General features: G+C 37.7%; 1 protein-coding gene across 7 annotated transcripts in view; it reads right to left on the bottom strand.

Moving 5' to 3' along the window:
* The window catches only part of CACNA2D1 (calcium voltage-gated channel auxiliary subunit alpha2delta 1), a 541,059-nt gene that overhangs the window by 120,456 nt on the left and 405,507 nt on the right, over positions 1-15,096 (bottom strand). For all 7 annotated transcript variants that reach the window (XM_069586656.1, XM_069586658.1, XM_069586659.1 and 4 more), the window contains 3 exons: positions 12,916-12,985; positions 7,329-7,379; positions 3,449-3,548 (listed from right to left, as the gene is read on the bottom strand). In XM_069586656.1, the coding sequence (XP_069442757.1) occupies positions 3,449-3,548; positions 7,329-7,379; positions 12,916-12,985 (221 nt within the window). The remainder of the gene's footprint in view (positions 1-3,448; positions 3,549-7,328; positions 7,380-12,915; positions 12,986-15,096) is intronic.

Genomic DNA, 15,096 nt, shown 5'->3' with positions numbered 1-15,096 from the left:
CATCCACTAAGATAATCCTCTGTACTGTCTGATTTATCATGAAGGGTTATCATTATAGAATGTTGCATAACCTCGCCTCAAATAAAGCAATCTATTTTATGGTAAAGGAGGTCCAACAATAAACAAATGACCACAGAATCCACTGGGTCTATGATATAATGCATCACTTGGGAACTGCCAGTCTGAAACAAACAAAAAAAAACAACATTGGGATAGTCTCTTGTATGTGAAAGCTCCAACTTGGAGATTTCAGTCTTTGAATTAAAATGCTGTCTATCAAGATGCAGTTTATACTTTGTACGATGGCATGAAGTCCACTGATGTCCTGGCACAAAACTGTATCCACTCATAAAAAGACAATGGTTAACTTGTCAGGAACTTTTAAACGGTAAAAGGATCAATTCAACAAGAGAATACAGCACTTGTAAGCAACTATGCACACGATATAGGAACACCTAAATACATAAAGCAAATATCAGCAGACACAAAAGGAAAGATGACTGTAATACAGTAATAGTGGGGGACTTGAAGGCCCTGCTTTCATTAATGGCTAGACCATGCACATAAAAAAAAATCAATGAGGAAACACTGGTCTTGAATGACATGTTAGATGCCATCTTTAAGGACTATTAACTGGATACAGTGGATTCTGGACAGGTTTCTAGCTACCTTCACCTGCAACTCTCTGTTTAGGTTCTCCCTCTGTGACTGGAGTCTATTATCTCCACCCATATGGAATGCTGGCACACACGTCACATGACCCACACTTCACAAACCCCAGTTCACATGACCTCGAGGCAGAATAACAGTTCATATACTACACTGCTTCTAGAGTTCCTCAGCAGGATTGAGTTCCTTTTAATTTCTTTAATTGGTTTCCTTCCTTTCCTTGTCTCACTTCCTTTAATTGGTTGTGTTTCTTGGGATCATGTCACAAATAAATCCATTTACACTGGAATCCATGAGTAAGAGTCAGGAATAAGCCATATTGAGACATTAATCATGTTTAATGGCAGCTGGTTTTATATAAATTTCATTTGATATGCCAAATCTGTACTGAATTTAATGTTTTTACAATTTCCTCTTTTGCTATGCCAAACAACATTTTGTTAACAACCTTTCCAATGCAGTTATAATAAATATGTTTATGTATAAATTAAACTAATTGATTACCTCCTCTAATCAATTTATTTCAGAGACTGACCATTACATTTTACTTGTACACATTTTGTTGAATATGTTATGAGCTAACACACTGAGTCAGGTTGTAAAATCAGACTAACATTAGTCAGAGCTCTTACGCAGTATCAAACTTTACTAATAATATCAAGGATATAAACAAGCTAGGGTTTCCCTGGTCACTCAGAAGGTAAAGAATCTGCCTACAATGCAGGAAACCTGGTTTCGATTCCTAGGTTGGGAAGGTCCTCTGGAGAAGGGAATAGTGATTCCAGCATTCTTGCCTGGAGAAGTCTATGGACAGAGGACCCTAGCAGGCTACAGTCCATGGGGTCTTAAAGAGTTGGACATGACTGAATGAATAATACTTTCTTGGATACGCTAAAGGACTTCTAAAAGCTCAGATAAAACATAGAAAGAACTGGGCATGGAGGGCAGTTCCTTGGTGTTACAAGCTGAACTGTCTCCCTCTCAAATTCCTGTGCTGAAGTCCTAATCCCTACTATCTCCAAATGTAATAGTAAACATAGGTAATTTTTTTTTAATGAGGTGACAAAAAACAACAAAATTCTGTAAAGCAGTCATCCTTCAGGTAAAGAACAGATAAATTTTTTAAAAAGAGGGAGGGGACACATGGAAAAAAAAAATGAGACCATCAGGGTAAGAGCATCTGACACCAATATCACTGGTGTCCTTATAAGAAGAAGAAATCAGTCTGCACAGAGGGATGACCAAAGGAAGTGGCAGCAAGAGGGCAGCAGCTTGCAAGCCAAGAGAGTGGCCTCAGGAGAAACTGACCCTGCTGGCACCACGACCTTGGACTTCCACTCTCTAGAACTGTGAGAGAAAAACTTCTTCAGTTTAAGCCACCCAGTCTGCGTCATTCTGGTTAAGTAGCCTTAGAAAACTAATACACCAGATCCTCTTTTACTGTATTGAAGACACTCTTCTGGGGCCAGATGAAATAAGTCTCAAAAGAGGTTTGCAGGGTTCCTTGTATAGTGGGAGTATTTAAATCATGAAATTTTTCCAGTTTATTACCCAGAGTGTTATACTATCTACTAGGTATTTTTAAAGCCATCTTGCCACACTGATCTTGAGTTCTATTTATGTTACCCTTGTGTGTGAAAGTCTCTCAGTTGCGTCTGACTCTTTGCAGCCCCATGGACTATACAGTCCATGGAATTGCCCAGGCCAGAATACTGGATAGGTAGCCTTTCCCTTCTCCAGGGGATTTTCCCAACCTAGGGATTGAACTCAGGTCTCCCACGTTGCAGGCAGATTCTTTACCAGCTTAGTCACAAGGGAAGCCCTATGTTACCCTTAGCTAGGGATATTCCGCTAAAAGCACTTTCAAAGTAATTGGTCTTCCCCTTAGTAAACAATTTATCTAGCTACTTGAGGCTCTGGTTGACGAGATTAACTCAGTTCCTCTGACTATGTTTTTCTTCCAGTGGGTGCCCTTCCAGTGAAGGGAGTAAACTGACTGTAAACCACCTGCTTTAACTTCCTCCCACGTGGTTTCAGAGGCAGAGCCATTCTCTTATGTTCAATACAAAATGACCTCACCACACTTACTTCTTCTTTTACTTTCACCTCTATGAATACAACCACTTCAAACATGAAATTAAATCAACCAGTGCACAGTCATGAAATTTTCTGCCAAAATACTATGAATTAAAATGAGATACAGTAACATTCATTCTGTCCTGCTTTATTTGCTTCAGAATTCAAAGCTCTCTACTTATGAGAGGAAGGTCTAAAATGGTTCCTGGAAATAAGACTTTTAAGAAAGCACATTCAAATATCTATTAGTTCTCATGTTAATAATAATAAAAAATAAACTTAAAAAATATACTACATTATGGACATATGCCCAGTGTGAAAGTTGAGAATTATAATGAACAGAAAAGAGTCATACAATTATACTGCAAAGTCAATATTTATTGGGAGTTAAAATGACGTCAATGAGTACAGGGGTGCATGTCAGCTTTTTAAGCTGCTCTGAGTTAAGGAGAATATATATATAATGTTTTCCCTTCATATTCATTGCTTTAATCATTTGTCTCATGGGCACAAACACTGAGAAAGGACCTTGGTGTGAATAGGAGAATGAGTAACAAGAGAGAACAGCTTAGTAAGACAGTCTTGTAATAGGACCAGAAATATCTCAGCCTATCTATGACAAAACACAATCAGACACTTAAAATCAGAGAGAGATAAAAATTCTAGATTTAACTCAACAAAAATGCAATCATCATATACTTACTGAAGCTACATTCACAAAATCGTCATCTGAGAGGGTTTCCAACATTTCGGAGACAGATGTTCGGATCAGTTTAAGTGTCAATCCACTAACACTCCCGCTCCTATTTTAAAACAAAAAACGGATCCACACATGTTAATGATTATGCATTTAGTCAACATGAGACACCCTAAGGAAACTCAACTTATGCACTGACTCTATATAATATTAACATAATTTTGTCTTTAAAATATCTGTACTAGAAAAAGTCCTATTTTGGATAGCAAGTAGAAATAAATTCGGAGAAGGCAATGGCATCCCACTCCAGTACTCTTGCCTGGGAAATCCCATGGGTGGAGGAGCCTGGTTGGCTGTAGTCCATGGGGTCGCTAAGAGTCAGACACGACTGAGCAACTTCCCTTTCACTTTCATGCACTGGAGAAGGAAATGGCAACCCACTCCAGTGTTCTTGCCTGGAGAGTCCCAGGGACAGCAAAGCCTGGTAGGCTACTGTCTATGGGGTCACACAGAGTCGGACAACTGAAGCGACAGCAGCAGCAGCAGCAGAAATAAATTACAAGAAATTTGGTCTTTCTTTGCTACAAGCATCAGAATGTATTTATTTCTAATTACAAGGATGAAAATTACATTTCAAGTGATAATTTTAAGAAACTACAGATATTCATTGAATATTCACTGTTTCGAGAAATATATACTGAATATCAGCTCTATTAGCCAATTTAGAAGTGAGGGCTACAGAGGTTAATATAATGCAGTCATTGCTCTAAGAGCCCACCATTTGACTTGATTAAACAATTATTATATAGCAGCATAAGAATTTGATAATAGATTTGTAAAGACAATGCCTTGTTTTATTCCTAAAGTAGATATTCTCAGGGATTTAGTCATCATTTATCTTGTCTTTATATATTTTATGATCCTGGATGACCTCACCTATTTGTGTGGTGCATCTCCAGGCAATCTGTTGCTGCTTTTCATTTACTAAGTCATGTCCAACTCTTTGCGACCCCATGGAATACAGCATGCCAGGCTTCCCTATCTTTCACTATCTTCCTGGAGTTTCCTCAAATTCATGTCAACTGAATTGGCGATGCTATCTAACCATCTCATCATCTGCCGCCCCCTTCTCCTTTTGCCTTCAATCTTTTCTAGCCACTGGGCAATTAACTTTCACTTTTGTATCTTCTGTATTCACTTTTGTAGCTCCTAACTTTTCCCCAGTTTTATTTTTCTAGCTGTTAAATGACTATGGGTTCAATGTCCACAATGACACATTAGTCCCAAAACTTATTTTTCTTTCCTACATATGCCCTTGATATCAACCACATTAGATCTCAGTCATTCAATTTCATTCTCCCTCTCAACTTTGCTTCCCATTCAGACAACTTCTGTTATTCATTGTACTTTACAGTATTCTCTCCATCCTCTTTCCATTCTAGCTTATGTGTTTACCACCTCAAGATCCAGAGCCAGAGTAACAACCATTCATCTCTTAGTTCCTTCTCTGCCCTGTGCTGCTGCTGCTGCTGCTGCTAAGTCACTTCAGTCGTGTCCAACTCTGTGCGACCCCATAGACGGCAGCCCGCCAGGCTCCCCCGTCCCTGGGATTCTCTAGGCAAGAGTACTGGAGTGGGGTGCCATTGCCTTCTCCAGTGCATGAAAGTAAAAAGTGAAAGTGAAGTCGCTCAGTCGTGTCTGACTCTTAGCGACCCCATGGACTGCAGCCCACCGGGCTCCTCCGTCCATGGGATTTTCCAGGCAAGAGTACTGGAGTGGGGTGCCATTGCCTGCCCCGTGCTAACAGGTGAAAATTCTGGCAGCATATCTTCATCCACCTCTGTTACCTATAAAATGTTGCTGTTTAATCACTAAGTCATATCTGGCAACTCTCCAACCCCATGGACTGTAGCCCGTAGGATCTCTGTACATGGGATTTCCCAGGCAAGAATACTGGAGTGGGTTGCTATTTCCTTCTCCAGGGAATTCTTCCCGACCCAGGAAGTGAACCTGTGTCTCCTGAGAGCAGGCAGATTCTTTACCACTGAGCCACCAGGGAAGCCCTACCTACAAAATAGTTACCTACAATACATCCAAGAATCTTAAAAGCCTGCATTCAGAAAGTTTCATTGTCTTCTCTCTCTCCTACCTCCACCTTCTATACAGTCCCTCTATATGTTCTCAACAATGCCCCTTTGCTTCTGTCAATTCTCCCACCTGAAACTCCACTCTCTTTTCTCTCCCTTCCATGCCTGCCTTGTTAAATCTTAGCTATAAGGATTCTATTCTAATTTCATCTCCTTAATGAAATCTTTCCTGACACTTCAAATTGAAATGTGCTCTCTCACCTATGTATTCCTTCAGTGCTGTGTCACACTTTATATCTCGCACTTTCTATAACTGTTTTAAGTTATTTGTGAATATGGTTTCATTTCACTAATACCTTTGAATCATCTTTGAGAGGAGGAACCGTGTCTTAATAATCTTTGTCTCTATATCATCACATAAGATACTCTCAGTTTAGTTAAGTTGAAATAATGTTTTGAAATTACAACCTCATGCACATTTATTTTTAACTTCAGTAGACTTTATGCATTCTAAATATTTTAATATAAGAAATTATGCCTGGACATTAGCATATATCCGATAGGATTACAACATATTGCATTCCCATTTAGATTTATATTTCCAGAAGACTATCAAGGATTAGCAAATGTACAAAATCCACAATAATTTAAAAAGATGAAGTTTAAACTCATTTTAACAAATGAAATGAAATTTAAATTTAAGTTATATTTGTTGACTTCATTTATCATCTCTTTCTCAGGCAAGATTATAAGATTTTAAACTTGTTTACTTCAAGTTATAATGGAAACATTTTCAAATGCTGACAATATCCTGTGAAATGAATTTAGCTGCCTATAAAACATGATATTTTGTTACCTCCAGTGGCAAAGAACAGATGAAAGTGAAAGTGTTAGTTGCTCAGTCATGTCCAAATCTCTCTAACTCCATGGACTGTACCTGCCAGGATACTCTGTCCATGGAATTCTCCGGGCAAGATTATTGGAGTGGGTTGCCATTCCCTTCTCCAGGGGGTCTTCCTGACGCAGGGATTGAACTCAAGTCTCCTGCACTGCAAGCAAATTCTTTTTGCACCACCAGGGAAGTAAGAACAGATGAGGATATAATCTTTTTCTCTCAGGGAAAATAATAAAAGCTTTTATACCTCATGTTTTTAATTCTGTAGTATTGCTCTTAAAAACTGAATCTTCATGGCAGGAAACTGTCTTCTCTATGTTCTACAGTTTCAAATGTCAATTTCAATCTTATTGGAAGATTATACACACATACTTAACTTGAAACAACGTGACAAATAACCAATATAAAAACTAATGGATTTTTTTCTTGCATTTCAGCATTTCCCTTGAGAAAGTTCCAGTATGGACATGTAATATATCTAGTAGTAATCTATTTTGTGACCAATCCCTAAAAGATATTTGGATCAATAGTGACTAAGTGCCATCTAAACAATTCTACATTTTTGGTAGCAGAAACTGATTGGTTTCAGCAACCATGTACTTTAATACTGTTTAACAAGCAAAAAGCTGGAAGCAAATTAATAATTTTTCAAAAAGCTTAGACTTCAGAACAAAGTCATAATTTTTAATTCTGACAAAGATTCCTCTCATTTTCAACAAGAGAATTTTTGTTTGTTTTGTTATTGTCTTAATTTGATTTCTTTGTCTGCATATAGACAAAGTCATAATAATTATAATTGGTTTTTTTCTTCCCCACCTATTTCTAGTCTTAAACTATTACTACTACCAAAAACCCTTCCCATATTCTCAGTATATAAAAAATAATGTAATGTTTAACTACTTACACATCAACCAGTATAAGCATGTCTTTAGGAGATGCAGCTCCTTGGATGTACCTGAAACAAATACACTCATATGAGTATTTTTTTTTTCTCTTGTAAAATCTCAAACACTGATATTTGTTGAATTGCTATTTACTGATCTCTGAGACATTTTCCAAGCATCACCCTATGTCCTTCCTATCTGGGTAGATAATACTATTTAATTCATGATTCTGCAACATCAACTTAAAAACACAATATTTAACATAATAGAGATATCAGAGGTATAATATTTAAAGTATGTTTTAAAGGTATTTATAACAAAGGAAAAAGAGATGTGCTTTAATACTAGGAGTATAAGAAATTAACTTCTGGAAGAGTATTTCCCTAAGGGAGGAAAAAAGTTATCCTAAATTCCATTTTGCTGACCACAGTTTTCAAAACTCACTCTAAGGAATAATAACAAAAATAAATAATAAGATTATGTCATTAATTTAAATACACACACACAAAATTCCCACAAAAATAAATAGGTAGTCTAGGAAAGTGAAAAAGCAGTATCAAATTAAGGGAAATACAAAGAGACAATAAAGTAATTAGAAACCAAGCAATATATCATGTTATTTCTAAGAGTTTCAAGTAGTGGTTTTCAAACTTTACAGTATCTAAAAGTCACCTGGAGAGTCAGTACAAAATGTTGATTATCACACTAAGCCCCAATCCGATAGATTCAGAAACTCTGTGTATGAAAAGAAACTCTAGGAGAATAGCTTAGTCACTGTAGACATAAAGTTAATTAAAGGTAAATAATCCCCAAAGCACATCGTGCCTGGCTGTAGACTGATGGGAACTAGGGGCCTGCCTTCCCTAACAAAAAGACCTGAGTCTGAACTCAGTGTTCTACTTATTGTCCATCACTCTAAATCTAACTTCTCAGAAGCTTGCCAGATAACGTGCCAATTAGCTTTCAGACAACATTCAGCACAGTTAGTAACTATTCAGGATTAAACAGTCATGGAAAACAATTTTTAGTTGCATTCAAGTTTGCTTCTCTGTCAGAAGGTAAAAGGGTAGGGTTGCTGGGTTATTTCAATGAAAGGCAAATCATCTAGATCATGTCTAGCATATTGACAAATGGTCCTGGCACGCGTCTCCATAGGGAAATGAGAGGACAGAATTTCATCTGTCTCTTCTAGTTAGGACCTAATTTCTAATTTTCTGCCAAAACAACTGGTTCCTGAACCTAAATCACATGATGGCAGACAGTTCGCCTCCATTCAGCAACATATGGCGCCATAGCCACTAACCTGGAGAAATATTAACAAGAATAATATGTGGATGAATAGCATCTGGTAATATTATACATGGCTGGTATTAATGTAAATTACTACTAGGACATTTAACAGAGCATTTAAAAAGCTTTAAATATATTTCTTTGAACTGACCATTATGTGTCTTAGAATTTGTCTGAATCCTAACACCATGTCCAAGGTAAGAGAAACCCAAGTAAGATGGCAGGTGTTGCAAGAGGGCATCAGAGGGCAGACACACTGAAACCATAATCACAGAAAACTAGTCAATCTAATCACACTAGGACCACAGCCTTGTCTAACGCAATGAAAATAAGCCATGCCCTGTGGGGCAATCCAAGACGGGCGGGCATGGTCAGGAGGTCTGATACAATGTGGTCCACTGGAGAAAGGAATGGCAAACCACTTCAGTATTCTTGCCTTGAGAACCCCATGAACAGTATGAAAAGGCAAAATGATAGGATACTGAAAGAGGAACTCCCCAGCACAATAGGTGCCCAATATGCTACTGGTGATCAGTGGAGGAATAACTCTAGAAGAATGAGGTGATGGAGCCAAAGCAAAAACAATACCCAGGTGTGGATGTGACTGGTGATAAAAACAAGGTCCGATGCTATAAAGAGCAATATTGCATAGGAACCTGGAATGTCAGGTCCATGAATCAAGGCAAATTGGAATTGGTCAAACAGGAGATGGCAAGAGTGAACGTTGACATTCTAGGAATCAGCAAACTAAAATGGACTGGAATGGGTGAATTTAACTCAGATGACCATTATATCTACTATTGTGGGCGGGAATCCCTTAGAAGAAATGGAGTAGCCATCATGGTCAACAAAAGAGTCAGAAAGGCAGTACTTGGATACAATCTCAAATAAGAAAGAATGATCTCTGTTCATTTCAAACACAAACCATTCAATATCACCGTAATCCAAGTCTATGCCCCAACCAGTAATGCTGAAGAAGCTCAAGTTGAACGGTTCCATGAAGACCTACAAGACCTTTTAGAAATAACACCCTAAAAAGATGACCTTTTCATTATAGGGGACTGGAATGCAAAAGTAGGAAGTCAAGAAACACCTGGAGTAACAGGCAAATTTGGCCTTGGAGTACAGAATGAAGCAGGGCAAAGACTCACAGAGTTTTGCCAGAAAATGCACTGGTCATAGCAAACACCCTCTTCCAACAACACAAGAGAAGACTCTATACATGGACATCACCAGATGGTCAACACCGAAATCAGATTGATTATATTCTTTGTAGCCAAAGATGGAGAAGCTCTATACAGTCAGCAAAAACAAGACTGTGAGCTGACTGTGGCTCAGATCATAAGCTCCTTATTGCCAAATTCAGACTTAAATCGAAGAAATTAGGGAAAACCACTAGACCATTCAGGTATGACCTAAATCAAATCCCTTATGATTATACAGTGAGAGTGAGAAATAGATTTAAGGGACTAGATCTGATAGATAGAGTGTCTGATGAACTATCGACAGAGGTTTGTGACACTGTACAATAGACAGGGGTCAAGACCATCCCCATGGAAAAGAAATGCAAAAAAGCAAAATGGATGTCTGAGGAGGCCTTACAAATAGCTGTGAAAAGAAGATAAGTGAAAAGCAAAGGAGAAAAGGAAAGATATAAGCATCTGAATGCAGAGTTCCAAAGAATAGCAAAAAGAGATAAGAAAGCCTTCCTCAGTGATCAATGCAAAGAAATAGAAGCAAACAACAGAATGGGAAAGACGAGAGATCACTTCAAGAAAATTAGAGATACCAAGGGAACATTTCATGCAAAGATGGGCTTGATAAATGATAGAAATGGTATGGACCTAACAGAAGCAGAAGATATTAAGAAGAGGTGGCAAGAATACACAGAAGAACTGTACCAAAAAGATCTTCACAACCAAGATAATCATGATGGTGTGATCCCTCACCTAGAGCCAGACATCCTGGGATGTAAAGTCAAGTGGGCTTTAGAAAACATCACTACGAATAAAGCTAGTGGAGGTAATGGAATTCCAGTTGACCTATTTCAAATCCTGAAAGATGATGCTGTGAAAGTGCTGCACTCAATATGCCAGCAGATTTGGAAAACTCAGCAGTGGCCACAGGACTGGAAAAGGTCAGTTTTCATTCCAATCTCAAAGAAAGGCAATGCCAAAGAATGCTCAAACTACTGCACAATTGCACCCATCTTACATGTTAGTAAAGTAATGCTCAAAATTCTCCAAGCCAGGCTTCAGCATTATGTAAACTGCAAACTTCCAGATGTTCAAGCTGGTTTTAGAAAAGGCAGAGGAACCAGAGATCAAATTGCCAACATCTGCTGGATCATGGAAAAAGCAAGGGAGTTCCAGAAAAACATCTGTTTCTGCTTTTTGACTATGCCAAATCCTTTGACTGTGTGGATCATAATAAACTGAGGAAAATTCTTAAAGAGATGGGAATACCAGAACACCTGACCTGCCTCGTGAGAAACCTATACGCATGTCAGGAAGCAACAGTTAGACCTGGACATGGAACAACAGACTGGATCCAAATAGGAAAAGGAGTACGTCAAGGCTGTATATTGTCACCCTGGCTATTTAACTTCTATGCAGAGTATATCATGTGAAACACCGAGCTGGATGAAACAAGCTGGAATCAAGATTGCCAGGAGAAACATCAATAACCTCAGATATGCAGATGATACCACCCTATGGCAGAAAGTGAAGAAGAACTAAAAAGCCTCTTGATGAAAGTGAAAGAGGAAAGTGAAAAGTTGGCTTAAAGCTCAACATTCAGAAAACGAAGATCATGGCATCTTGTCCCATCATGTCATGGGAAATAGATGGGGGAAACAGTGGAAACAGTGTCAGACTTTATTTTCTTGGGCTCCAAAATCACTGCAGATGGTGACTGCAGCCATGAAATTAAAAGATGCTTACTCCTTGGAAGAAAAGTTATGACCAACCTAGATAGCATATTCAAAACTGAGACATTACTTTGCCAGCTAAGGTCCGTCTAGTCAAGGCTATGGTTTTTCCAGTGGTCACGTATGAACGTGAGCGTTAGACTGTGAAGAAGGCTGAGCACTGAAGAATTGATGCTTTTGAACTGTGGTGGTGGAGAAGACTCTTGAGAGTCCCTTGGACTGCAAGGAGATCCAACCAGTCCATTCTGAAGGAGATCAGCTCTGGGATTTCTTTGGAAGGTATGATGCTAAAGCTGAAACTCCAGTACTTTGGCCACCTCATGCGAAGAGCTGACTCACTGGAAAAGACTCTGATGCTGGGAGGGATTGGGGGCAGGAGCAGAAGGGGACGACAGAGGATGAGATAGCTGGATGGCATCACTGACTCGATGGACATGAGTCTGAGTGAACTCCAGGAGTTTGTGATGGACAGGGAGGCCTGGTGTGCTATAATTCATGGGGTCGCAAAGAGTCGGACACGACTGAGATACTGAACTGAACTGAACAAAAAGTGAGAAATATCTGATATGTCCATTAATAGAAGATTTTTAAAATTATTTACCATTTAGTCATTCTTTTAAAATGATGTTAAGTGTATTCCTTATGAAAAGGTACTCAAAGGTATTGATATGAAATAGTAGCTTACAAAGCAATATACTGTATAATAACATGCATAGCCATTAAAAAATATATAGCCACACATTACATACATTAAAAAAATCAATTAAATAAAGAAGTTAAACAATTATTTCCCAATGAGTGTAATTATGACTTTTTTTCATATTCTTCTACTTATATATTAGGATGATTTTCTTTAGATGGAACAATTAAACTTTCTTTTTGGAAAAATGAAACCTAAGCAATATGTCCTTAACTAGAGTCAGCTCTTTCCTTGGGGCTAGTTCTCATTAATTCACTGCCAGAGGCAAACTATCTTCTACTCTATCTGGACACTTTGTTAGAGCCCTACTACAAGGAAGTGGGAGTATTTCAACAGAAATCCCTAAAAGCTAAAAGAGATTTAGAGATGACATTAACTAAAAAGTTAATGGAAGTTCACATCAAATGCATTTGATGAATCAGTTCAACAATATTCATTATCAGTACCCACTAAACTCATCATTTTCATTTAATTTTATTTTTAAAAGTAGAAGTGTATACAAAATTCATAGGTATAGAAGAAAAAAAACACTAGAGCTCTATAATAATCAGACAAGATTGCCACTAGTAATAGAATGAGTCCCTCCAACTTTTACACCAAAAAAAAAAAAAAAAGAAAGAAAGAAAGAAAAAGAAATAAAACCTATTTTGTCTTTTTCATCTTTTCATTATTATCCAAACATTCTTACCATGGTCTCCTGCGTACATCATAAAGGTCAATCTTGTTTGGAGTTCTACTGTTATCAACCCATGGAGAAGCTTTAAAAAAAGAGAGAAAGAATTATAACAAGAGAAGTTCAATTTAAAGTAGAGAATTAAAACCAAAATATTAGATGTTATCTGGGAAAGTATTACTTTTAAAAGTTACAAAGCACTAAGGACACATTCCACAGCAATGTTAAACTGGGAGATGCCAGAGTTTTATGCCTTTAATCTTTTTCTTTTTTAAATGGAAAACAACATAGCAATACAGAAGAAAGTGGCTTAAGTCATTTTTTTTTCATATTATTTCAGAAATAAACTGAAGGCATAAGGATGTTCAGAGTGCCCATGAGTATGTTTCACCAAGTGTCCAGAAAATATACATTTTCTTTCCTCTCTACTAACAGAAAAATTTAACAGAAAATTTATTTGCCACTAATGAAAACTGTACTTTACATTATTTGATCCTTTTATTTTCATTCAATGTTATACTGTTTTGGTCTATAAAAAGACTGTTTTTCTTGGATTGTTATCACATAACAGCATAATTTTTCAACCTTGTTGTTGTGCTGTTCAGTCATTAAGTCATGTCCAACTCTTTGCAACCCTAGGAACTGCAGCATGCCTGGTTTCCCGGTCCTTCACTGTCTCCCAGAGTTTCTCAAACTCATGTCCATTGAGTCAGTGATGCTGTCCAACCATTTCATTCTCTGTCACCCCCTTCTCCTCCTACCCTCAATCTTTCCCAGCATCAGGGTCTTCTATGATGAGTTGGCTCATCCAATCAGGTAGCCAAAGTACTGAACTTCAGATTCAGTCCTTTGTGTTGTTCAGCCACTCAGTTGTGTCCAATTCTTTGTGACCCCATGGACTGCAGCACACCAGACTTCCCTGTCCTTTACTATCTCCTTGAGTTTGCTCAAACTCATGTCTTTCCAGCAAGAGAAAGGCTGGAAAGCCCTCAGTTTTTCCCAGCATCAGGGTCTCTTCCAATGAGTCAGTTCTTCACATGTGATGGCCTAAGTATTGGAGCTTTAGCACCAGTCCTTCCAATGAATATTCAGGGATTATTTCCTTTAGGATTGACTGGTTTGATCTCCTGGCTGTCCAAGGGATTCTCAAGAATCTTTTCCAGCACCACAGTTCCAAAGTATCAATTCTTCAGAGCTCATCTTTCATGGTCCAGCTCTCTCATCCATACATAACTACTGGAAAAACCATAGCTAGGACTATATGGACTATATGGACTTTTGTTGGCAAAGTGATATCTTTGCTTTTTAATACGCTGTATAAGTCTGTCATAACTTTTCTTCCAAGGAGCAAGTGGCTTTTAATTTCATGCCTGAGGTCACTCTGCACAGTGATTTTTCAGCCCAAGAAAATAAAATCTGTCACTGCTTCCACTTTTTCCCCATCTATTTGCCATGAAGTGATGGGACTGGATGCCATGATCTTTGTTTTTTTGAATGTTGAGTTTTAAGGCATCTTTTCCACTCTTCTTTTTCACTATCATCAAGAGGCTCTTTAGTTCCTCTTCACTTTCTGCCATTAGAGTGGCATATTTGATAATGGCTAGTTCATTTAAAATTATAACTTAAAATCTAAACTATAATTAACATAACTGCACTGAAAGAAAAACTTTTCCTGATATTTATTTGAATGATGTGAAATAATTCAAGTGCAGATTTGAGAATCTTCTATTAACTAACTGAAGATGTTTCAGAGTCTTTTTATCATTTTGCAATAAATAGAAAAAACTGTGTTTAACTGCTTTTAAACTGTAATTATTTTATACTATTTCAATTAAGTAAAACTTACTTCAATTAAAACACTTTACAAAGCTTTACACATACACACACACCTCTTTGACCCAATGGAGAACAATAAGTGCTTATGAATTGGATGATAATTTTATGTTGAAGTCCTCTTCTCGTTGAACACTTGGGAAACTCTTGGGAAAATTCCCAATAATACTTCACATGATGTACGTCTCTCAATGTATTTTGCCCTTTATTGAGAAATGATGAAAATTATGTAGAACTTTTCTGAGAATCATGTTTATGAGCTGACTAAGATAATTTAGTTGGCTTAAAGCTCAACATTCAGAAAACAAAGATCATGGCATCTGGTCTCATCACTTCATGGGAAATAGATGGGGAAACAGTGGA

Source organism: Ovis canadensis, chromosome 4, assembly GCF_042477335.2.
Source record: "Ovis canadensis isolate MfBH-ARS-UI-01 breed Bighorn chromosome 4, ARS-UI_OviCan_v2, whole genome shotgun sequence".
In the NCBI taxonomy this organism is placed as follows: Eukaryota; Metazoa; Chordata; class Mammalia; order Artiodactyla; family Bovidae; genus Ovis; species Ovis canadensis.
The sequence above is the reverse complement of the archived record's forward strand: the minus strand, read 5'-3'. Positions and strand labels throughout refer to the sequence as shown.